General features: G+C 75.5%; 6 protein-coding genes across 11 annotated transcripts; 2 read left to right on the top strand and 4 right to left on the bottom strand.

The window, feature by feature from the left end:
• Window positions 1-1,084: 1,084 nt before the first annotated feature.
• On the top strand, window positions 1,085-5,521 carry PRRT3 (proline rich transmembrane protein 3). 4 transcript variants are annotated; one of them, XM_080606896.1, is made up of 3 exons: window positions 1,085-1,245; window positions 1,981-3,325; window positions 3,586-5,521. In XM_080606896.1, exons 2-3 carry the CDS (start codon window positions 1,996-1,998, stop codon window positions 5,322-5,324), a joined length of 3,069 nt encoding a protein of 1,022 aa, XP_080463022.1. In that variant the 5' UTR covers window positions 1,085-1,245; window positions 1,981-1,995; the 3' UTR covers window positions 5,325-5,521. The 4 variants fall into 4 exon arrangements, with proteins under 4 accessions (XP_080463022.1, XP_080463023.1, XP_080463020.1 ...); XM_080606897.1 differs by lacking the exon at window positions 1,085-1,245 and adding an exon at window positions 1,457-1,548; XM_080606895.1 differs by lacking the exon at window positions 1,085-1,245 and having other exon boundaries at window positions 1,573-3,103; window positions 3,182-3,325.
• A 56-nt stretch (window positions 5,522-5,577) lies between these two features.
• Window positions 5,578-9,035, bottom strand: CRELD1 (cysteine rich with EGF like domains 1). 2 transcript variants are annotated; one of them, XM_080606943.1, is made up of 10 exons: window positions 8,832-9,035; window positions 8,106-8,188; window positions 7,904-8,014; window positions 7,732-7,823; window positions 7,444-7,620; window positions 7,252-7,347; window positions 7,067-7,150; window positions 6,843-6,938; window positions 6,608-6,751; window positions 5,578-6,508 (listed from the first exon to the last, which is right to left on the bottom strand). In XM_080606943.1, exons 1-10 carry the CDS (start codon window positions 9,018-9,020, stop codon window positions 6,288-6,290), a joined length of 1,293 nt encoding a protein of 430 aa, XP_080463069.1. In that variant the 5' UTR covers window positions 9,021-9,035; the 3' UTR covers window positions 5,578-6,287. The 2 variants fall into 2 exon arrangements, with proteins under 2 accessions (XP_080463069.1, XP_080463068.1); XM_080606942.1 differs by lacking the exon at window positions 8,832-9,035 and having other exon boundaries at window positions 8,106-8,422.
• Window positions 9,036-9,181: 146 nt separating this feature from the next.
• On the bottom strand, window positions 9,182-12,814 carry IL17RC (interleukin 17 receptor C; the record flags this gene model as incomplete). The annotated part of the gene is made up of 17 exons (XM_080606941.1): window positions 9,182-9,764; window positions 9,846-9,884; window positions 9,965-10,060; window positions 10,138-10,195; window positions 10,272-10,340; window positions 10,414-10,526; window positions 10,631-10,676; window positions 10,746-10,796; window positions 10,872-11,056; window positions 11,170-11,224; window positions 11,396-11,455; window positions 11,581-11,720; window positions 11,878-11,922; window positions 11,993-12,104; window positions 12,207-12,529; window positions 12,605-12,626; window positions 12,698-12,814. The coding sequence occupies 17 exons, from the start codon at window positions 12,812-12,814 to the stop codon at window positions 9,202-9,204; spliced, it is 2,094 nt and encodes a 697-aa protein (XP_080463067.1). The 3' UTR covers window positions 9,182-9,201.
• A 518-nt stretch (window positions 12,815-13,332) lies between these two features.
• Window positions 13,333-17,758, bottom strand: IL17RE (interleukin 17 receptor E). Of its 2 annotated transcripts, XM_080606910.1 has the most exons (16): window positions 17,433-17,758; window positions 17,306-17,321; window positions 16,901-17,056; window positions 16,611-16,708; window positions 16,412-16,535; window positions 16,188-16,327; window positions 16,042-16,110; window positions 15,866-15,932; window positions 15,595-15,782; window positions 15,439-15,486; window positions 15,311-15,356; window positions 15,060-15,208; window positions 14,909-14,977; window positions 14,774-14,825; window positions 14,597-14,698; window positions 13,333-14,432 (listed from the first exon to the last, which is right to left on the bottom strand). In XM_080606910.1, exons 1-16 carry the CDS (start codon window positions 17,631-17,633, stop codon window positions 13,807-13,809), a joined length of 2,151 nt encoding a protein of 716 aa, XP_080463036.1. In that variant the 5' UTR covers window positions 17,634-17,758; the 3' UTR covers window positions 13,333-13,806. The 2 variants fall into 2 exon arrangements, with proteins under 2 accessions (XP_080463036.1, XP_080463037.1); XM_080606911.1 differs by lacking the exon at window positions 16,901-17,056.
• A 6-nt stretch (window positions 17,759-17,764) lies between these two features.
• JAGN1 (jagunal homolog 1) lies at window positions 17,765-19,133 on the bottom strand. The gene is made up of 3 exons (XM_080606963.1): window positions 18,996-19,133; window positions 18,646-18,746; window positions 17,765-18,507 (listed from the first exon to the last, which is right to left on the bottom strand). Exons 2-3 carry the CDS (start codon window positions 18,732-18,734, stop codon window positions 18,045-18,047), a joined length of 552 nt encoding a protein of 183 aa, XP_080463089.1. The 5' UTR covers window positions 18,735-18,746; window positions 18,996-19,133; the 3' UTR covers window positions 17,765-18,044.
• Window positions 19,134-19,142: 9 nt separating this feature from the next.
• On the top strand, window positions 19,143-21,269 carry RPUSD3 (RNA pseudouridine synthase D3). Its single transcript, XM_080606961.1, is given in 10 exon segments — window positions 19,143-19,238; window positions 19,652-19,719; window positions 19,843-19,887; window positions 20,006-20,102; window positions 20,179-20,286; window positions 20,383-20,467; window positions 20,562-20,688; window positions 20,780-20,922; window positions 21,014-21,114; window positions 21,116-21,269. Coding segments are annotated over 10 exon segments (915 nt in total). The 5' UTR covers window positions 19,143-19,170; the 3' UTR covers window positions 21,189-21,269.
• Window positions 21,270-21,285: the final 16 nt, after the last annotated feature.

Here is a 21,285-nt window from a genome sequence, read left to right on the forward strand (position 1 = left end):
GGGGGCAGGCAGAAGGGGCTGCTTTCTCCCGATACACCCCGCGTTTTCATCCTGCTTACTTGGGGGGCAGCCCTGGAGAAGGGCTGCCCAAAAGCGGGGAAAAGCCGGTGACGCCCAGGTGGCGCGGGACATAAAGAGGGCAGGCGGTGTCCCTCGCTCTGCTCCCTCGGCCGTGCAGGCGGAGAGGCAGCTGCTGCGGTGCGGCGATGGCTCCCGTCGGCCCACCTGCACTGAGTCACTTGGCAGAGGAGGAAACCGCTGACGGCACAGGGGGACGGGGATGTGGTTGCTTTCCCCGCGCTGCAGTGGCTGAGATATGTGGGGCACAGCTGGCCCCGCCGCCACCGCCCACGCCTGGCCCCACGGCCACCCCGTCTGTGGGGTGAGGCCGGCCACCCCCGGGGCCCTGCTGCTGCCCGGCTCCCCCCGTGCGGCCTCCCCAGCACTAATCCTCGGATTAGCCGCCCGCCCTGCTGCCTTTGTGGGGCCAGGCGTGCCAGCATTGCCCAAATTCCCCAGCCCTGCGCTCAGCGGGCTGCTGCAGCCCCGGTGCTGCAGGGAGGGGGATGAGGGCCCCAAAATGCCCCGTGCACCCATGGCAAGCCCAGCACGAGCGCGGTGCCCCTGGTTGGGCTGCGGCAGGGACTGGGGCCGGGGGCACATGGGCACGGGTGTGTGCCAGGGGACCTGGGGTGCGCTGCGTCCCCGCGGTGCCGGGCTTGCCGAGGGCACATCGCGGTGTGGCGCAGAGCCCTGAGCCGCTGCCACTTCGCCGCGCTGCGGCCGTGCCAAGGTGCTGGCCGAGGCCCTGGCAGGGCCCGCAGCTCTCCAATTAGCTAATTAGCTAATCACCCGCCTTGGCAGGGCCCCTCAGCAGGTGAGGGGCAGGGGGTGTCAGCGCCACCCGCGCGCCTTTTGGGGTCACGGTGCCCACAGCCTGGCCCCACGGTGCTGGGGACCCGGGCGCCCTAAGGAGGTGATGCTCCAGGGGGACCTCCCCGGGACTCGTGCCCCCGTGCCGTGCCGAGCCGTGCCGAGCCGAGCCGTGCCGTGCCGAGCCGTGCCGTGCCGCCCCGCGCCGCCGCGCCGCCGCCCCTCCCGGTGCCGGGCGGGCTCCCGGCGCGGGTGCCCGCGGCTCGGAGCGGCGCGTGACCGGCCGCCGCCGCCGCCCGCTCCGCCGCAGAGCCCGGCCCGCACCGGCACCGGCACCGGCACCGGCACCGGCACCGGCACCGGCACCGGCAGGTCAGCGGGGGGGCTGCGGCGGGCCGCTGCCGGTACCGGCACCGGGGCCTCCCGGGCTGCGGCGGGCGGCGGGAGGGGGCTGACCCGCACCGCGGCCCGGGAACCGGGCACCGAGCACCGAGCACCGGGCAGCGGGGCCGGCCCGGCGCGCTCCGGATTCCCCGGGATGCGGCGGCCGCGCCGGTGCCGGTTTGGTCCCGCCCCGCCGCACCGGGCGGCCCCGGGCCGGGCTGAGCCGTGTGGCGGGGGCGCGCCGGGCCGGGCCGGGCATCCCCGGAGGGAGGCAGCCGGGGACGCGCCAAGGTGAACGGAGCGCGCCCGAGCGGGGCCGCCGGCACCGGGCACACCGGGCGCACCGGGCACACCGGGCACAGGGCCACCGGGGATGCTGGGGGCGGGCGGCGCAAGCACCGAGGACCGCCGGCAGCGGGGACGCTGGGAACGGGAAGATGGGGAATGGGGGTCACCGGGGATGGGGCCTGCTGGGGGGGGGACAGCTGGGAACAGGGCCCCGGGAATGGTGGGGGGGGTCCGGCCCCATCCCCAGGCAGCGGGGTCGCCGTGGGGCCCAGGCTCTGCTGGGCACGGGGGGGGGGCTGCGTGTGGGTCCCCCCCATCGTGCCGGGTGCGGTGCTGCACGCGCCGTGGTGCTGGGTGCCTGCACCTGGGCCTGGCACCGGTGGCCTCTCGCCGTCCGCCACGGGTCCCAGCTCACCGAGCCCCCTGTTCCCCCAGGGTGAAGGGCTCACCATGGCTGCAGCGTGGCTCGTCACCTGGGGGCTGCTCCTGGCCACCGGGGTCCCCGCCGGGGCCCGGGAGACGCTGTCGGTGGAGCTGCTGTCGGACGGGACCCCCCCACGGGGCAGGGTCCCCCTGCATGCCCTGTCCTGGGCACACCAGCAGCCGGTCCCATCCCCTGCCTGGGACGCCTCGGGAGAGCTGAGCGGTGCCGGGGCCCCCGACAGCGAGCACTGGGGGGGCGGCAGCCCCGTGCGCTGGTCCCCGCTGCCACAGCTGGGGGCTGTCACCGGGGCACCCCGGGGGACAGGGATGAGCCTGGCAGGCAGCGCAGCCCCGGCCGTGGTGGAGGAGCCCTTCATCGCCTGGCGAGGAGGGGAGGCCGAAGGCCAGGACAGCCCCTGGGGGGGGACACGGCTGCCCCATGGCTCTGCACCGGGGACACCGGCCCCCAAGGTGCCCACGGACACGGGGCCAGGCTCCCCGGGGCCACCCTGGGCCGGGCAGGGAACGTCCCCATCCGGGCACAGTGCCACCATGGCAGCCAGGACCCCTGGCCCCCGGCCGACCGTGTCCACCATCGCCCTGACCCCCGAGCCGTCAGGGGGGACCAGGACGGGGACAACAGAGGCGCACACACGGGGACAGCCAGCGGCCCCGGGCTCCGCTGGGGAAGTGCAGGAGCTGCGGGGCCCCCCCAGCACTGCCCCTGTCCCCCAGCCCGTGGGCACGGGGCCAGCACAGGGTCCCCACACCAGCCCTGGCTCCGTGCAGCCGACAGGCAGGCGAGGGGATGCAGGGAGCCCCCCCAGCCCCTCCCCGGCTCTGCCCAGCTCTGTCCCACTGCTGCTGGCGGAGCCGGGGGGCCGGGGGGCCCCGTCCTGGGGGCTGGTGCCCGACGTGGTCCAGGAGGGCAGGGCTGAGACGTGGACCTGGGCGCTGCCTGCCCACCAGAGGAGCACACGCAGGGCCCCGCTCAGCAACGCCACCACCGGGGACACGGCGTCCGCCAGGCCAACGGGGCTGCAGGGACCCCAGCCCACCCCGGGGGCTGCCCTCGGCACCAGCCCCACACCGCTGCCCGTCTCCAGCACGGCCCCCCCGGGCACTCCCTATGCAGGTAGGAGCTGGCACAACGCGGGGACCCCCCTTGTGGTGACCGAGCCCCCGCGGGTGCCAGCTCTCCCCTCCCTCGCAGGGCTGCTCCCCGAGCAGGACGTGGGCTCCCCGCAGCGGGTCCGGGGCGCCGTGGGTCCCGGGAGCATCCCAAATGCCACCGTGCCTGCCCCACAGCCGACAACCCATCCCGTGGCAGGGACACCCCCCGGGACCAGGCGCTCAGGTGAGGCGGGGATGCGGGTGAGCCCTGTCCCAGCCTGGGGCTGGGGTTTGGGGGGGCCAGCAGCTATCTTGGGCCACCCGGCTGGGACGCGGTGCCACCTTCAATCAGGATTGTGCCCGGCGATGGCCCTAATCTACTGCCCGCAGGGATTAATGCTGAGAGCTGGCAGGGCTGGGGCTTCCCTGGGGGCGTCAGGGACGTGACCATGGCCCACGTGTGAGGGGCACCCCGCTGACAAACCGCTTCCTCCCCTCCTGCAGACACCTTGGGGACGCAGCCCCCCGCCGCCAGCACCACCGCGTCCCCCTCGGCCACGTGGCGGCGGGGAGTGGTCTGGGTGACGACGCAGCGCGCCCCGTGGCGTCCCCCGGCACCGGAGCCGGAGCCAGAACCGGAGCCCAGCCACCCGTCACCGGGCGCCAGCGCCTGCCCGGGGTCCTCGTGCGCCGACGGGGGCTCCAACACGACGGCGCTGAGCTGGGCCGAGCTGCGCCGCCCGCTGCGCCTGGCCTGGGCCGCCCACGCCTACGCGGTGGCCGCGCTCTGCCTGCTGCTGGGGCTGGGCTGCCTGGCGGGGCTGGGGGCGGCCGCGGCGCTGCGCCCACCCCACCTGCCCCTGCTGCTGGGCGCCCAGGGGCTGCTGCTGGCCGCCAGCCTCCTGCGGGCCACCCTGCTGCTGGCGGACCCCTACGGGGCGCGAGGCCGCCTGCCGCCCCGCGCCCTGCTGCTGCTCTGCACGGCCCCCTTCCCGCTGCTGCTGGCGGCCTTCGCCCTGCTGCTGCGCCGCCTGCAGCGCCTGGCACAGCTCCGGCTGCTGCCCAGCCCCCTGGGGGGGCTGCCGGCGCTGGGGGCCGCGGCCGCCCTGCAGAGCGGGGCGCCGGCTGCCGCCGACCTGCTGTGGCCGCGCTTGGGCCTGGCCGCCGGGCTGGCGCTGCACGGGCTGGGCTGCGCGGCCGGGGCGCTGCTGCTGCTGCTGGGGGGGTTACGGGGGGGCTGGCGGGCGCTGCGGGCCCCCCGCCGCGAGGGGCCGGGGTTACGGCGAGGGGCACGGGCGCTGCTGGCGGCGGGGGCGCTGGGGCTGCCCTGCTGCGGGCTGCAGGTGTACAGCGCCCTGTGGCTGCGCGGCGGCCTGGGGCCCCCCGGGCGCTGCGGCTGGCCCTGCTGGGCGGCGCAGTGCTGGATGCGGGCCGGGGAGCTGGGCGCCGGGTTGGCCTTGCTGGCGGGCGCCGCCGAGCCCCTGTGGGGCGGCCGGCACGGCGACGCCGCCGGGCACTCGTGCTGGGCCAAGGCGGTGCGGTATTTCTGCGCCGGGCGCAAGGCCCAGGCCCCCGAGTACCCCAACAACTGCTACGACCGCGCCGAGCGGGCGCCCACCGGCGACATCTCCAAGAGCCTCATCCGCAACCCGGCCGAGCAGCTGCCGCTGCGGGCGCTGAAGGACAGCAACGAGGCCCGGGCGGCCACGGCGGGGGGGGCAACGGGGCTCAGCCCCAAATGCCCCAACGCGGCGGTGGCCGCCCGCGAGCGGGGCTCCTCGGCCTCCCTGGGGGACCTGGCCTTCCGCCCGCCGTCGCCCATCGACCTCCGGCGCAGCATCGACCAGGCGCTGTGCCGCCGGCACCTCCTGCGCGAGGGGCTCTTCGGGCGGCCTCGGCGCGGCTCCGGCGCCTCGCTGCACGCCGCCGCCGAGCCCCCCGGGCTGGCCCGCTGCACCTCGCTGACCGAGCTGCCAGGGCCTCGCGGGGAGTCCGCGGCCTCCGCCAGCTCGCTGGAGAGCTCCTCGCTGAAGATCAGCTGGAACCCCTGGCGCCACGGGCTGTCCTCGCCCGACAGCCTGCCCCTGGAGGAGGCGCCCAGCCGGGCCCAGCTGCTGGCCCACCAGGAGCCCCCCGCTCTCCCCCAGCCCCCCGACTCGGAGCGCGAGGCCCGGCGCAGTTTCCTGGCGCTCAGCAAGCAGGTGGACGCCCGCAGCCTCTCCAGCGACACCATCGAGCTCTGAGATGCTGCTCTGGGAGGGGGCGCGGGGCCGGGCAGAGCCGTGTCCTGTCCTCCCCCCCGCCCCACAGCCCACACCGGGGGCCCAGCGGGATGAGCCCGGCGTGGGCCCGATCCCGCACCCGGTGGGAAGCGGGAGCTGTCCTCGGCTGGCTCCGTTTGTGCCAAAACAGAGAAATAAAGTTTATGTCCCGAGCAGGCGGCCCCCCCGCCCCGTTGCCTTCTCTGCTTGCCCCCCCCCCACAAGCAGGCGGGCCGGGTGTGCGGAGCTTTATTCCTGAGATATGGACACACGGACAGATGGGCACACCCTGACGGACAAACCACGGACAAATGCAACGGCCACGTTCATGCATCCAGCAGGGCCCCCCCGCCCCGGCACGGTGCCCTGGGAGCACTGCGGTGCTGGGGACCGGTGCTCCCCCCGCCCCGGGGGCCCCCAGCTGCCCTCACCCTGCCTGGGGACACAGGAGGTGGGGGGGACACGGGCTCAGCCCTGGGGACATGGGGAGGGGGGCTCGGGGGCTCTGCACGGACCCAGCACTGCGGCTCAGGTGGGGGGTCCCGGCCCCCCCTGCCTCCTGTCCCTCCCCACAGCACGTCCCCATCCCCAGCACAGCAGGGCCACGGGGTGGGGGCAGAGCGCCAGCGGCTGGGGGCTCCCCGACTGCCTGGGCGAGCCCCCAGTGCTGCGGGGGGGCCCTCACACCCCGTGGCGCAGCACCGGGCCCCCCTCCAGCACACGAGGGGTGGGGGGCAGCATGCTGTGCCCCCCCGGCAGGCCCCAAGCAGCACTACGCCCACGGGACCGGACCCCAGTTCTGCAGGGGACGGGGTGGGGACGGACCCTACTCTATCGGTGGGGGTGCTGGGGGGGGGGCACATGCAGGGCAGGCGCAGCCCCGAGGGCACCACCACGTGCAGGATCCGGCCTCGGCAGCCCCGCTTACGGCCGACGGAGCCGGAGCTATCTGCCCTTCATGAAGCCGTCGAGGACGCGGTCGCTGCGGTCGGAGAGCCAGTAGCCGGCCATGGCGGCTACGGCGCCGATGAAGATGGCGGTGAACACCATGTCGCCCTTGGCGGCCAGCGTGGCGAGGGCGCAGATCATCACCCCGAAAAACATCTGCTGCAGCACCACCACCTCGTCCTCCGTCACGTCGTCGAAGAAGCCCTTCTCCGGGGCGTCTGCGAAGGCGATGCCGGTGAGCGAGGGCACGGCGGGACGCCCCCCCCTCCCCCCATTTTGGTGCCCCCACCACCCCAAATCCCGGCTCCCAGCCGTACCGGGGGGTTTGTCCTCCACGCACTGCCCGTCCCGGCGCACGTGGCCCTGGGCGCAGACGCAGCGGTAGCCGCCCTCCGTGTTCTCGCACACCTCCTGCACCCCGCTGCAGACGGGCTCCTCGGCGCCGGCGCACTCGTCCACGTCTGCGGGGAGGCGGGCAGGGCTCGGGCAGCGGGGAGGGGGGGGGCGCAGGGCCTTTCCCCCCCCCCCCCCCAGCTCGCAGGGGTCACTCACCCAGGCACTTGGCTCCGTCCCGCCGGTAGCCCTTGTTGCACTTCTTGCAGCGCGACGGCCCCGCGCCCATGCAGCCGATGCAGGCGGTGGAGCAGTCTGTGGGGTGGGGGGGAGGAATTAAGGATGGGGGGGGGGATGGGGTCACCGCCGCCCAGCTCCGGGCTGGACAAAGCCTAGAGGAGCTGGGGATGTGGGGGGGGGGGGGCACCCCACCACCGCCCCACCTCGGCACTCGTAGGAGCCCTCGGTGTTGACGCAGAACTGGTTGGCCCTGCAGTGCGCCATCTCCGTGCCGCACTCATCGATGTCTGCGGGACACAGAGAGGCGACGATCCCGCTGAGCCCCCCCCCCCGACACCCCCACCCCCGAGAGAGCCCCCCCCCCCACCCCCATCCCCTTCACACCCACCGATGCAGCGGTGCTCGTGCAGCACCCAGCCCCTCTTGCAGCGCAGGCAGCTCGAGTCCTCCGGCCCCGTGCAGCGCCCGCAGGCCCGGTAGCACTCTGCCGGAGCGGGGGGCACAGCGGGGCGGTGGGCGCGGGGCCGGGGCGGGGGGGGGGGACCGGGGCGGCCCAGCTCCCCGCCGGCGCGGCGCCTACCGGCACACAGCAGCTGGCTCTGGTTGCGCGAGGCCTCGTAGTAGCCGTCGCCGCACTCGGCGCAGTAGGGCCCGCCGTAGCCCGGGCTGCAGACGCAGAGGCCGGTGCCCCCCCGCGTCCCCTCGCCGTCGCAGCGCCCGTTGCCGCTGCAGGGCTGCTGCCGGCCGCCGGCGCAGGCTGCGGGGACGCAGGGGGACGGAGATAGCGTGGGGGGGGCCGCAATGAGGGAGCCCCCCCTCTTCCAGCACCGCCTTTTCTCCCTAAATCCACCCCCCCCCCGTGACTCACGCAGGCAGTCGGGGCCGTAGGTGCCGGGGGGGCAGCACAGCGCCAGGCGGTCCATGCACAGCCACTGGAAGAAGTCGGGGTGCTGGTGGCGCCTGGCGGGGGGGGGACACACGGCGCTCAGGCCCCATGTCCCCCCCCCAAAGCCCCCCCCAAGCCGTGTCCCCCCACTCACTCGTGGAACCACCAGCGCTCCACGTGCTCCTCGCTGCGCTCCAGCAGCTGGTGGCAGGCGAAGTCCGAGGGGGGGCACACGCTCTCCAGCACCTCCAGCAGCCGGGTCTCACTGCGGGGACGATTTTTGGGGTGTGGGGGGGTCCATATAACCCCTCTCTTGTGCCCCCCCGCCCCCCGAGGAGGCCCTGCCCCATGCTCACCTGTGCTTGTACTTGGCCAGCTTCTCCTCCTCCCAGGCCGTGTTGCCCCCGCCGAAGCCCTCGCGCTCCGTCCGCTCCAGCCCCTGGGCACGCGGGGGGGGGGGGCGGCCGACGCACCGGTGGGACCCCGCGGCTGCCCCCCCCCCCGTGGGGATCACCCCAACCCCTGCTCCCCAGGGAGTGTCCCGTGCGCAACCGCTGACACCGCTGTCACCTCCATGTGCCACCCCTCCGCCACCCCGGGGCTTGGCCCCCTCTGACCCCCCCCCCCAGACCGTGTCACCCCCCCACCCCCAAACCATGTCACCCCCAGCCCCCCCGCGCTGCGGGTGTCATCACCCCGTGCCACCCCGCTCCCCCAGCGTGGGCTGTCCCCCCCCCAGAGATGTCACCCCCCCAAAGCTGTCACCCCCCCAACCTGTCACCCCCCCCAAGCTGTCGCCCCCTGAAATGTGCCCCCCCCCAAGATGTCAGCCCCCCCAAAAAAGTGTCACCCCCCCAAATGTCACCCCCTCCAAGACGCCCCCCCAGCTGCCACCCCCCAAAGGTGTCACCCCCCAAAAAAGTGCCACCCCCCCCAAATGCCACCCCCCAGACGTCCGCCCCCCAAGATGTCGGCACCCCAAAAGTGCCCCCCCCCAGCCGCCACCCCCCCAGACGCCCCCCGCAGTGCCCCCCCCCCCCACGCCCCCCATGTCCCCCCCCCCCCCCCCCCCATGTCCGCACCCTGCTGAAGCTGTCGGCGAGGCCCCTGCAGGCCCCGCAGGGCTCGGCCCCGTCCCGGTCCCGGCGCTGCTCCGGCGGCGGCTCGGTGCCCGCGGCCCCCAGCAGGACCCCCCCGAGCACCGCGACCCCCAGCAGCGCCCCCCCCAGCCGGGCCCCCCCGCGGCCCGGCGCCACCCGCCGCGGCCCCATCCCTCCAGCCCCGCCCCTCGGCGTGGGCGGCGCCCGCTGACTCAGCTCCCCCCCGCTCCAACCAATAGCCTCCCGCGGCGCGCCGCTCGTCCCGCCCCCTCCCTCCTCCCTCCGCCAACCCGCTCCTCCCACCCCCGCCGCGCCTTAAAGGGGCCGCCGCCCTCTTTTCGCACCACGCGCTTTATTCCCCCAGCGCCCCCCGCAGCCGCCGGCGCAGCTCCGCCTCCAGGGGCCGCAGCCCCGGGCCTCGACGCCCCGCCAGGGCCCGCAGCAGGCGGCCGGCCTGGCTGGGCAGCGCGAAGGCCGGGGCCGCCCGCAGCACCGGGGGCACGGCCGCCACCGCGGCCTCCAGCCTCGCCACCACGTAGCGCCCGCCGCCGGCCGCCAGCACCGGGACGGCGCAGGACAGCGCGGCCGCGAAGGCGTCGCACGGGGACGCCGCGGGGTCGGGGGCGCCCGCGGCCCCCGGGGACCCCGGCACGGCCGCGGCGTCCCAGCGTCGCGCCGCCGCCTCGGCCGCCGGGGAGAGCAGGATGAGGATGGTGTCGCCGGCGCGCAGCGCCCGCCGGTGCTGCGCGTGCAGCCACGGCAGCGTGCCCCACGCCGCAGCCCCGCCGCCGCCGCCCGGGGCGGCCACCACGGCCATGCCCAGCGGGCGCAGGGCTGCCGACAGCGCGCAGGCTGCACGCTCTGCCACCGGCTCGGCTGCGTGCAGCAGGAGCATGCGGCGTCCCCGGAGAGGGGCTGTGGGAGAACCTCAGTGATAACCCCACGGGGGTGCCCAAATCCCAAAGGGGGGAGGGGAGCGGGGGGGCTTTTGCTCACCTTCGGAGCCGTAGCCGGCCCTCAGGGACTTCAGCCAGCCTGCGGGGAGGGGAGGCGGTGAGGTGGGGTGCTGGGCGAGCACCCGGGGGGTGCACAGCCCCGCCGCGCTCGCCGCTCACCTTTCAGGTCCTCCTTCTTCAGCAGGAGCAGCAGCAGGATGCAGGCGGCGCACAGCAGCACCCCCATCCAGGCCAGCGCCCAGCGGGTGCGCAGGTCTGCGGGGCGGGGGGGTCAGCACCCACCGAGGGGTCCCGGCACGCCGCCCAGCACCCCTGCCCTCCCCCTTACTCACATTTGTGCATGGGACAAGCCCACAGCGCGACCCCGCTGCTGTTATCAGGGCGCCAGAGCTGCGGGGACGAGGACACGTCACTCGCCGCCCGGTCCATGCCCCCCGGGCGCTGCACGCCCACTGCCCGTACCGACCTGCACGCACTGCCCCGACGCCACGTCCTCTTGCAGCTGCTGCTCCAGCAGCCCCGGGCGGCCGGATCCCTGCGAGGGGTAGGGGTTTGCCGGCTGGGGACCAGGGGGACCAGTTTGCCCCTGGGGACCAGGGGACGCTTACCGTGGCGGTGAAGCTGGCGAGGGGCGTGCAGCTGCCCCACTCCAGGGCGCAGAGCGACGCGTTCCCACCAGGTTCCATCAGCAGGACGTCGTCCGCGTGGCCGGACAGCGCTCCTGGGGACAGGACACAGTGGCTGGGCGCAGGGGCTCAGCACCAGGGCCGGATCCAGTCCCTGGCACTACCTCTGCCCTCCCACCCTGTGTGCAGCAGTACTCACGGTCCCGCAGGCACTGCATCAGCCGGACCTGCCCGCTGCTCCTCACCTGCCGGAGAGAGCAGGTCAACGAGGCTGCCTGTGGGGCAGCTGTGGGGTGATTTGGGGCACGTCCTACCTGCACGCAGAGGTTGGGGTGCAGCTGCAGCGCTCGGAACTCCTGGGGTCCCTGCGGGCAGAAGGGCAGCCCCATCAGTGCCACCCGCGCACCTCCACGTGCCCCGGCCCCCCCGGGGATGCTCACCTGCCCCGTGACGGGCTGCTGCAGGTCCGGCAGGGCTTGGCACGGCGCGCCGGGTGCCGGGCTCCAGCAGGGCACCAGCTCGGCCGGGAGGTCGCAGGGCGCCGAGATGGAGCAGGCAAGAGCCTGCCCCGTGTCGTGCAGCACCAGCCGGGTCTGCGCCCAGAGCCGCTTCCACGCCGCCGCGTCTACACAGGGAGAGGGGTCTGCGTGCATGCCCCGGGGGCCTCAGTGCATCGCAGCCCCTCGGCCCCTGCATGTCCCAGTGCCCCCATGCTTGTGCCTCCCCAGGTGCGGGTACCGTGGGAGAAGGGGCACAGGGTGGCCCGCAGCGGGTCCTGGATCTCCAGCCAGACCTGGAGGGAAGAACAGAGGGCAGAAAAACAATTTAGGGTGCCCATGCTGGTCACCTCACGACCCAGCCAACTCCATTGTGTCCCTGGAGCGGGCCACACGGTGCCCACAACCCTTGGTGGCAGCCCTGCCACCTCCCGCTGTGTCCCCACGGTGCCCAGCAGGGCGCCTACCTGCAGGCAGAGGCAGGGCAGCACCTCCTCCAGCGGCAGGCTGTAGTTCATGGGCCCGCTCTGCAGCCAGGACGAGATGGGGGTCACCCCACGGCAAACCTCCCCGCGGCGGGGTGATTGCTGCTTCCCGGGGATGGAGAAGCGGCAGTTGGAGCGCGGGGAGTCAGGAAGGGGCTCGCACTCACCGCCATCACCGTGCGCCCCGACCCGCCGGCACCGTGGCTGTGGTTGTGGTAGAGCCTCAAGGTGTAGTTGAGCCCCACCGCCGCCGCCTGCACCTCCACCAGCACCGCCTCTGGCCCCAGGGAGACCTGCAGCCTGGGCACTGCGAGCGGGAGGCTCAGGGCACCCCGTGCCGGGCACCCCGACACCTCCCCGCAGCAGCCGCGGGGATGGCACGGCACCGAGGGCACGGCCGGCTGGGGGGTGTTGGGGACCCCCCCCTCTGCCCCAGCTCCCGGCACGGAGACGCCGGCACCTACCTTGGCACTGCGGGACGGTGGCCTGGGCGGCGGGCCACGAGCAGTCTGCGGGGACAGGGGTGTCAGCAGGCATTGGGGGGGGTACAGGGATGCCTTGGGAGGGCCGGGAGCTCACCTGGCACCCGCTGCTTCTGGCTCAGTGAGCGGCGGCCACGAGCGTTGGTGTAAGCCGTCACGTGGAGCTCGGAGCCCAGCGGCGCCTCGAAGCACCGGAACCTCACCGAGCCCTGGGCAGGAAAACCACCGTGCTGCGGGGACACCACAGCACCCGTGCCCACATCCCCACGCACCGCGGTGCCCGGGGCTGCCTGGCCCTGCACCCTACGTACCAGGCGGCGGCCGGGCAGCGCGGAGGCCAGCGGTGCCCAGACCTCCACGGCCACGCAGCGGGAGGAGGCGTACGTGTGGCCGGAGAGCAGCAGCAGCCCGGTGACGTTGTGCGGGGGCGAGGCGGCGGTGCTCAGCGACATGTCCCCGTCGCCGTCCCCATCCCGAGGGGCGCCGGGCTCCATGGCCAGGCGCAGGCGTGCCTGCAGGCAGGGCGAGCAGGCAGACGGCCCCGCGCAGCGCAGTGCCGGCTCCAGCCGCAGCCACACCAGGGCCAGCCCGGGGCCGGGCCCCGTCGGCTCCGTCCCGCACAGCACGTCGGCGTCTGCGGGAGACGAGGGTGGCCGTGGGCGCGGGTCCCCACGGCTCAGCTGGCGGGGCCGCGGCCGCTGGCACTTACCGAGGAGGCGGCAGACGAGACCCTAGGGGGAGGCAGGCGTGAGGCTGGGGCCGGGACGCCCTGCGGCCCTGCGTGCCCGCGACGCCAACCCACCTGGGAGCAGGCCAGGGTGTCGCGGGGGGTCCCGTGCCCACCCGCCGCCACCGCCACCGCCGCCACCAGCAGCAGCCCCAGCCCCAGGGTGCGCGTGGCGGGGCCGGGGCGCTCCATGGCCCCGGCCCCACGCCTCCCGCTCCCGTCGGCCCCGCTCCCGCTCCACGGGCCCCGCCGCCGCCGCCGCCGGCTCCTGCTTCCTGCTCTGCTCCCGGACACCCGGGTCCTAGCGCGGCGCCGGCGACCGCCCCGGGGTGGGGCCTGCCCCCGCACCGATCCCACGGGCGGGTGCCGTGGCACCGTTCCTGCGTGGACGGCATGCGGCGGTGCAGGGCCCCGGCTCGCCCCATGGGGCCTACCCCTGCCCCATGGTTTTGGCACAGGGCCCGTCGCTGCCCCACAGCCTGGTGCGGGGCCTATCCCTTCCCTGCTGTTCCAGCACAGGCCCAGGCTGGCCCCACAGGCCACGGTGGGGCTGGGGCAGGGTGCTGGCACGGGGACGGGGATGGTGAGCTGGTGCTGCAGGAGCCTGCCCCGACCCCAGCCCCGACCCCAGCCCCTCCAGCCAGCCCCGTGCGCTGTGACCAACTGCACCGGGTGGCTCTGACCCCCTGGCACACTACAGCTACGCAGGACAAGGTGAATCAGTGCTTTTATTCCATCTGACACAGCCAAGCACCCGTTCACAAAGCTGCAGCCCAGAACGGGCACGAGGAGCCCCTCGGAGCTGCGCCAATCCCCCCGGCAGGGCAGGAGCCGCCCGCCCCGCTGCACGGCCGCCGCGGCGTCCCTCTGCTGGGCCCCGTCTCTCCTCCGTAGCAGCACCTGCTGGAAACCGAGCTTCCCCCTTCATGGGGCAGCGCCTCCGCTCCGGCCCCAGGAGCCGGCCAGGCGGGGAGCCCCGCAGCGAGGGCCAGCCCCGCTCAGAGCTCTTCCCCAGGCTGAGCCCTCCATTTGGGGCCCCCACGGTGCCCTCCTGCAACCACACGCTCAGCCCAGCCCCCTCCAGGTGCATCCTGCACCGCTGGGACCACCCATACAGCCCCCAGTGCACACCAGGAGGGTGCCCAGCGCCAGTGCTCTGCCCAGCTCAGCCCCTGCGTGGGCACTCAGGTGCCGGGGGGCTGCAGCGGGGAGCCCGGGCACCCACCGGAGCTGTCCCCCGCTGCCTCTTTGCTCGCCTCCGCCTCCATCAGCCGGTGCAGGAGCCCCTTTGCCCGGCCGCGGAGGCGGTGGGGGGGGGCCGGGCGGCCGCGCCGCAGGGCACCCAGCAGCCGGGGCAGCTCCTGGGGCAGGCGGTAGGTGGGCAGGGGCCGCAGGGGCCGGGGGACGTCGCGGGGGCTGCACAGCCGGCTGAAGTAAACCAGCACCCAGTCGCGGCGGCGCCCCGCCGCCCCCAGCTCCCCGTGCAGGCAGGCCATGGCCGCCCCGAAAATGTCGTGGGCGTCCCGGGGCTCCCCGCCGCCCTCGCCCCCTCGCCAGAGGCGGAAGAGCCGGGAGCTGCCCCGGCTCCAGAGCAGCAGGACGGTGCCGCGCTCGCGGCCCACGCGGCCCCGCTGCGCGTAGAGCCAGGGCAGGGCGCCCGCGCGGCCCACGCCGCCCGCTTCCCACAGGTCCAGCCGCACCTCGCAGCCCAGCCCCGCGCGCAGCAGCTCGGCCAGGGCGCACACCAGCCCCAGGTGCTCCTCCGAGTCCGGGGAGTACAGCAGCAGCACGGGGCGGCCGCCTGCTGCACCTGCGGGACAGAGGGGACAGCGGTGACAGCCCCGTCCCGAGGATCCCCACTGGCACCGCGGCACCCCGTGCCACCACCCACCACCCCAGGGCCCTCCCCAGCCCCAGGAGCTGTCGCCCCCAGGGGATCCCCAGCCCTCAGCACCACTGTGACCTTCCCCTCACCGGCGGGTGGCCTCCAGGCGCCGCGGCAGTTCAGGAGCAGCACGGTCACCACCAGCCCCAGCGCCAGCGCCAGCCCCAGCAGCCCGAAGTGCCTGCGTGAGACTGGGAGAGGGGCGGTGAGGGGGGAGCCCCGACACCACCCCCCGGCCCTCCCGCCGGCCCCAGGGCCCCGCTCACCATCAGGGCAGAGCAGCTGCTTCCTGGCGAAGCGCACGTCTGAGCGCCAGACCTGGGGGAAGGAGAGGGGTGAGGGGGGCTGGGGTTGGCCCCCACACGGTGCGGGCACCACGACAGGGCCGGGGGACGCCTTACCAGCACGCAGCTGCCCAGGACCTGCACCGGCAGCAGCAGCGCCAGCTCCCCCGGGGCAGAGCCCTCCGGCTGCAAAGCACGAGGCAGGGTCAGCACATCCCGGGACAGCCCCCCCGGTCCCCCCCCCGCCCCCCGGCCCCGCACCGCTCACCCGCGTGACGGTGTAGACGGGGGCCTCGGGCTCGCACTGCCCGCCCCGGCGCTGGCACAGCGCTGCGCTGAAGGACGCGGGGACGCTGGAGGTGAGGTGCAGGCGGAGCTGCAGCCCCCGGACGCTCAGGGACACGTTCCAGGCGGGCTCTGCAGCAACCAGAGAGAGGGCTCGTGGACACCGTGGTGCAAGGGGACGCCCAAGGGGAAGGGGATAGCGTGGGACGGGGCACCCTGACCCACGGGGCTCACCTGGCCGGTGGGGACACTCCACGTGGCTGCTGTTCCCGTAGGAAAACTGGGGGGACATGGGGTCAGCTGTGCCAGCTGCCACGGCCCCCCCCGTGCCTTCCTAGGCAGTGCCACCCCCGGGGGCTTACCCTGAAGCAGAGCAGGGGGTGCACGTCCACCTTGTCCAGCGTGTACACCTGCAGGGGCAGGGGGAGTGTCACCACCTGTCCCCAACCTGCGCTGGGGTCCAGCGGGTGCCCATACCACGGCACAGGCCCGCGGCACCCGAGGCCGGGCCCCCTCACCTGCTCCTCCTCGCTGGCCGTGGAGTTGGGGACGTCGTGGCAGGGCGCAGCCTCGGCTGCCACCTCCCTCCAGCACAGGGTGGCCCTGGGGCGCAGGGGGCAGCTGGCGCTCAGCACCATCGCCATCTGGTCCTTGCTGCTGGTGCTGTAGTCGTGGAAGTGCACCGAGGACCACAGCTCGGGGCCGTCTGCGGGCACAGCATCAGCAGGGTGGCAGAAGGGGGGGGCTGGTGTCCCCTTTTACGGGGCTGGGGACCCCTCGGGCACTCACAGGCGTCCGGCTGCTCCTGGAAGGGGCAGCGCTTGCTGCGCAGGCTGTCACGGTGCGGGTAGGAAGCCTGGGGAGCGGAGCACAGCAGTGAGGGCGTGCCGCATCCCTGCCACCAGCGTCCCCTCGCTGCATGGGCACACGGAGGTCCCCCAGCTGCCCAGGGGACGGCGACGCACCTCGATGCACAGGCAGGGCACCAGGAACTCGTACGGCAGTGAGACGCGGTGGCCCCCCGGCACCAGGACCTGCGGGCGGGGAAGTGGCACGAGCTGGCCGGGAGTGCGGGGACCCCCGGGGAGCGTGGCCCCCCCCCAGCCGTTACCTGCCGGTGGAAGGGCCGGGGCAGCTCCTCGCACTCCAGGGCCAGCTGGTGGCACAGCCGCACCATCAGGGCAGGGCCCTCGGGCACAGCCACCTCGATGGTGCGCGCCTCGGGGACCCAGGTGTGGGTGAAGACGGGCCCTGGGGGGGGGGGCACAGATAGGGGTCGGGGGGTCAGCCGGTGCCGGCCCCACCCCGGGGCACCCCGCTCCCTCCCAGCCTCACCGGGGGGCTCGGCGGTGACCAGGTGGCTGCGGCTGATGGCCAAGCCTTGGTCGGGGACGGTGCGCAGGGAGACGAGGACCTGCCGCCCGCTCTCCACCGGGAAGCAGTCGAACTGCACCTGCCACTGCGGGGAGCGGGGAGGGTGAGCGCGCACCCCTCTGCCCATCCCCGTCCCCCCCACGGCGCGCCCCGCACTCACCGGCGAGCTGCCCGGTGCCCGGTGCCGCCGCCACACCTGCAGCCAGCTGGCCCGGTTGGAGCCCAGCTCCAGGAAGTTGAGCTGCAGCCCACGGATCCCTGCGGGGACACCGGGGGGGGGGGATGGCACGGGTGGGACAGCCCCACGGGTGGGACAGCCCCACGGGTGGGATAACCCCACGGGTGGGATAACCCCACGGGTGGCACAACCCCAAGGGTGGGACAGCCCCACGGGTGGCACAGCCCCCCCGGCCCCGGTGCCCCCCTCCCGGTGCCCCCCCGGCCCCGTACCTGCGGCGCGGAGGGCCAGGCGCACCCTCAGGCAGGGCTGGCAGGGCAGCGAGGGCCGGCACAGCCTCGCCGTGCTCAGCGCCAGGGCCGGCGGCGTCAACGGGGACCGGGCCGGGGCTCCCCGGCGGCAGCGGGGCGGGCTGAGCGTGCTGTCGGCTACCGGGGGGGGGGGGTTGGGAAACGGGGGCGGCCGTGCACCGGGCATCCCGCGCACCGGGGAGCCCCCGTGCACCGGGCAGGGGGAACCCCAAACCCCCGGCCCCGACCCCGTTCCCCCCGCCCCCCCCCCTCCCCCCCCGGGAACCGGCAGCCCCGCGCTCGCAGCCCGGCCCCGATCGCGGCGAGCCCGGGCCAGGCCCCGCGCACCGGGGAGGCGGCCGGGCCCCGCTCCGCGGCGACACTCACCGCTGGCCCGGCACTCCTGCAAGCGAACGGACGGCCGTCAGCGCGCCTCGCCCCCGGTGCCCCCCTCCCCTTCCCCGTTCCCTTCCCCACCCCCCCCACCCCCCCCCCCCGGTGCCCCGGCGCTCACGAAGTTGGCGGAGACCCGCAGGCGGGGCACGGCGGCACCGGCGGGCGGCACCGGAGGCACCGGCAGCAGCGGCAGCAGCACGGCGGCGGCGGCGAGCAGCGCGGCACCGGGCACCGGGCGCCCCATGGCCGAGCGCTGCTCCCGCCGGTGGCGGTGCCGGTGCCGGTGCCCGGTCCCCGCCCCGGGCCGGCCCCGCCGCATTCCTCCGGCGGCACGTGCAGCCCCGCCCGGTGCGCGCCGCCGCGACCTGCTTTCGGCCGCGCTTCCTGCGGCGGCCCCCGCGCGGCGCAGACACGCGTGGGAAAGCAGCGAGGGGCGGGCGGGGAAGGGGGTGGCGACAACTCGGGGGGGCTTTATTTCCGTACCGGGACACGCGGGGGGAAAGGGGCAGCCGCGCCCACGGGGGCCGCGCCAGCACCGGGGCCCCCGTGCCCTGGAGGTGAGCCCACGGTTGTGGCTCGGTCACATACGGTGGTCCCGGGGGGCGGCCGAGGGGCCCCCACCCGTGGGGTTCACCCTGCAGCACCCCGGGCTGGCGGGGGGCAGCCGCGGAGCCCCCGAAACGCTCCAGCCGCGGGGCAGGGAGCGGCGCAGGCGTCCGCTCGTCCCCGCTCACTTCTTCTTCTTCTCCTGCGTGCTGGTGAACCACGAGTCCAGCAGCTTCTTGCTGTAGTAGAGCTGCCAGCCGTGCACCTGGGCGGCCACCACCACCACCAGGTACATGACGGAGACGGCGGAGAAGCCGAAGATGAAGCGGTAAGCCTTGCCGTGCCGGTACAGCTGCTGCGCCATGGGGAACATCTCCATGGCCCCGTAGATGAGTGGAGCCACCGAGAAGAGCCCGGTGCTGATCATGGACAGCACCAGGTAGCTGATGTTGTTGCGGGGGAAGGAGAGGAGGCCGAGGAGGGAGGGCAGGATGCTGAGCAGGTACGGGTACTCCCACTGGTACGGCATGGCCACCCGGTCGTGGGGCAGCAGCTTGAGGTGCCCCACGCACATCTGCGCCAGCAGCAGCAGCCACAGCCCCACGTGCACGTAGATCAGCCGCTTGATCTCCGACTTGAGGGCCACGCTGCAGGGGGGGGAAGGCTGGCAGTGAGCGGGGGGGGACACGCACGGCCCCGGGGGGGGGGCACACACGGCCCCGGGGGGGGGCACACACGGCCCCGGGGGGGACACACACGGCCCCCCGGGGGGGGGGGACACCCACCTCATCTGGTAGTGCGAGGCCACGCGCTCCCGGTGCTGGAAGTCGCTGCCGTCGGTGCCGGTGGCACGGGGACCCCCGCGGGAGGCCATGGCGAGGGCGGCCTAAGGGCTGACAGCGTGAGGGGACCCCCGGCACCCCCCCGGGACCCTCCAGGCCCCCCCCCCGAGACCCCCCGAGACCTCCCGAGACCCCCCCAGGAACCCCCAGGACCACCCCTTGAACAGCCCCAGACACCCCCCAGGCCACCCCCGTGCCCCCCCCGTGCCCCCCTCCCCGGTGCCCCCCCCCGCTGCCTTCCCCGTGCCCCCCCCCCCCGCAGCCCCCCCGCCCGCCCGCCCGCCGCACCCCACCTGCTACCGGGCGGCGACGCTCTGCCCGCCCTTCCGCCTCTCTATGGTCTCTCCCGCTGCTTCTGCCCGCAGGCCGCCGGCCGCTCTGTACGCCCGGAGGCCCCGTCTCTATGGCCTCTGTGCGAGGGGAGGGGCTCACCCCGCTCCCCGCCGCCGCGCAGGCGCAGTTGCGCCCATGGCGGGGGGCGGCGGAGGGGCCGCGCGCGCGCTGGCGCGCGCGGGGCAGGGGGCGCGCGCCGTGGGGTCAGCGGGGGCGCGCGTGGGGGGACGCGCGTGGGTGGGGGGGGCGGGGCCGAGCGCGCGCGGGGCTGCGGGGGCGGGAGGCGCGCGTGGGGGGGCGGGGAGGGGGCACCGGGGGGGGGCTGGGGGGTGACACGTGTGGGGGGGTGGGGACACGCGTGGGGGGGGTGGGGACACGCGTGGGGGGTGCAGGGGCTGTGCGGGATCCCGGGTGTGGGTGCGGAGGGGGCGTGGGGTCAGGGTTAGGGGCACACGCGTGGGGCTGGGGGGGGCCCGCGTGGGTGCAGGGGGCTGCGGGGTCAGGTTTGGGACACGCGTGGGGGGGCGGCCGTGGGGCTGTGCTCGATCACCCGTGGGCCGCGGGGGGGGGGGGGGTGGGGTCCTGCCGTGTCCCCATCCCGCCCCCCCCCCCGCAGGCAGGGGCGAACGCCGAGCCCCGAGGAGGTGCTGGGGCTGCTGGAGGCATCCGTGCTGCACCGGGAAGGTAGGGGGGGGGGGTCACGAGTGGGTGTGGGGGGTCACGAGTGGGCGTGGGGGGTCATGAGTGGGCAAGGGGGGGAGCCCATGTGTTGGGGGGCTCCCTCTGACCTCCCACCTCGTCCTGCAGGAGCCCTGCTGGCGCTGAACAAGCCGCCCGGCCTGCCTGTGCTGGGTGAGTGGGGGCTGGGGGGGCACGGGGGGGGGGCACAGTGGGGAGGGGGGGGTCACAGGGGGACAGGGGAGTCACGGGGGGGGCACAGCCACCGCTGACCCCCCCCGCGCCCCCCCAGGGCACCCCGGGGAGCTGAGCCTGGCCGCGCTGCTGCCGGCGCTGCGCCGCCGCCTGGGCCTCCCCGCTGAGCTGCACGTGGTGAAGGCGCCCCCCAGGTATTTGGGGGGGACACACACCCCGGGGGGGGGTGTTTTTTTTTTGTGGGGGGGGTCTCAGGGTCCCCTCCCGCAGGGACGGCTCCGGCCTCGTCCTCCTGTCCGGCTGCCGCCGCGCCACGGAGCAGCTGCAGCGCTTCTTCAGCGACGAGCGGCGCCGGGGCCGCTTCCCGGCCACGTACTGGTGGGTGCCCCCCCCCACCCCCCGTGTCCCCCCCCCCCACGCTGTGTGACCCCCCCCCCCCACGAGGCAGCCCCCCCCTCACCCCTGTCCCCGCAGCGCTGTCACCGTGGGGGTCCCGGCGGAGGCGGAGGGCGAGATCCGCGTGGGGCTGTGCCGGCGGCAGCACGGGGACGGGGCCGTGGTAAGGGGGCGATGGAGGGGGGGGGGGTTGGGGACGCGGGGGGGGGGGCACGGGGGGGGCGCACGGGGCCGGTGCTGAGGCCGTGCCGCCGCAGGTGGTGCCGGTGCCGTGCCCGGGGCGCCGCAGCGCGTCCCGCGGGGAGGTGAGGAGCACCCTGACGCGCTACCGGCTGCTGGGGGCGGCGGGGGGCTGCGCCCTGCTCCAGCTGCAGCCCCGCACGGGTGAGTGCCCCCCAGCCCCGCCCCGGGACCCCCCCCCGGACCCCCCCCAGCACCAAACCGTCTGTGTATGTCCCCCCCCCCCCTTTCACAGCCTTCCCCGGGCAGCTGCGGGTGCACCTGGCCCTGCTGCTGTGCCCGGCGCTGGGCGACCACGAGCACGGAGCCCGCGTGGGCAGGGTGCTGGGGGAGCCCTTCCTGCTGCCCCCCCCGGACACCCCCGCGCCCCGCACGCAGGTAAATAGCCACGATTTACTTTTGGGGGGGGTCAGTTTTGTGCTGTCCCACGCCAGTGACCCCCCCCCCCTAGCTCCAAAAACCCCCGCAGGTGCTGGACGCGGAGCTGCTGCGCCGCCTGCGGCTGCCCCCCCGCTGCCCCCCCCGCCTGCCCCTGCACCTCCACCTGCAGGCGCTGGCCCTGCCCCGCGCCCCGCTGCGCGCCCCCCCCGCCCCCCCACTTCCTGCGCACCCTGCGGCTGCTGGGGCTGCCCCCCCCCGCCTAGCGCAGCCCCTCGGGGGAGAGGGGGGGGGGACACACGCGCAGCCCCCCCTTTCTCCCTCCCCAATAAATCCCTGCATGCCCCCGAGCAGCCTGGCGTG

The sequence above is a fragment of the Anser brachyrhynchus genome (assembly GCF_964034855.1).
Source record: "Anser brachyrhynchus genome assembly, chromosome: 10".
Taxonomy (NCBI): domain Eukaryota; kingdom Metazoa; phylum Chordata; class Aves; order Anseriformes; family Anatidae; genus Anser; species Anser brachyrhynchus.

Excerpts from the sequence above, each read along its gene's own strand:
- PRRT3 (XM_080606894.1), top strand. The coding sequence starts at position 1,702 with ATGGGGGTCACCGGGGATGGGGCCTGCTGGGGGGGGGACAGCTGGGAA. Across the intron at positions 3,326-3,585 it reads CCCCGGGACCAGGCGCTCAG|ACACCTTGGGGACGCAGCCC; the intron begins GTGAGGCGGGGA and ends CCCCTCCTGCAG.
- CRELD1 (XM_080606942.1), bottom strand. The coding sequence starts at position 8,407 with ATGGTTTGGGGGTGGGGGGGTGACACGGTCTGGGGGGGGGGGTCAGAG. Across the intron at positions 8,015-8,105 it reads CTGGCCAAGTACAAGCACAG|TGAGACCCGGCTGCTGGAGG; the intron begins GTGAGCATGGGG and ends TCGTCCCCGCAG. Across the intron at positions 6,939-7,066 it reads GGGCTCCTACGAGTGCCGAG|ACTGCTCCACCGCCTGCATC; the intron begins GTGGGGCGGTGG and ends CCCACCCCACAG.
- IL17RE (XM_080606910.1), bottom strand. The coding sequence starts at position 17,633 with ATGCGGCGGGGCCGGCCCGGGGCGGGGACCGGGCACCGGCACCGGCAC. Across the intron at positions 16,111-16,187 it reads CCCGGCCCTTCCACCGGCAG|GTCCTGGTGCCGGGGGGCCA; the intron begins GTAACGGCTGGG and ends CCCCGCCCGCAG. Across the intron at positions 14,699-14,773 it reads GCAGCTGCTCTGCCCTGATG|TCTCACGCAGGCACTTCGGG; the intron begins GTGAGCGGGGCC and ends CCCCTCTCCCAG.
- JAGN1 (XM_080606963.1), bottom strand. The coding sequence starts at position 18,734 with ATGGCCTCCCGCGGGGGTCCCCGTGCCACCGGCACCGACGGCAGCGAC. Across the intron at positions 18,508-18,645 it reads GCCTCGCACTACCAGATGAG|CGTGGCCCTCAAGTCGGAGA; the intron begins GTGGGTGTCCCC and ends CCCCCCCTGCAG.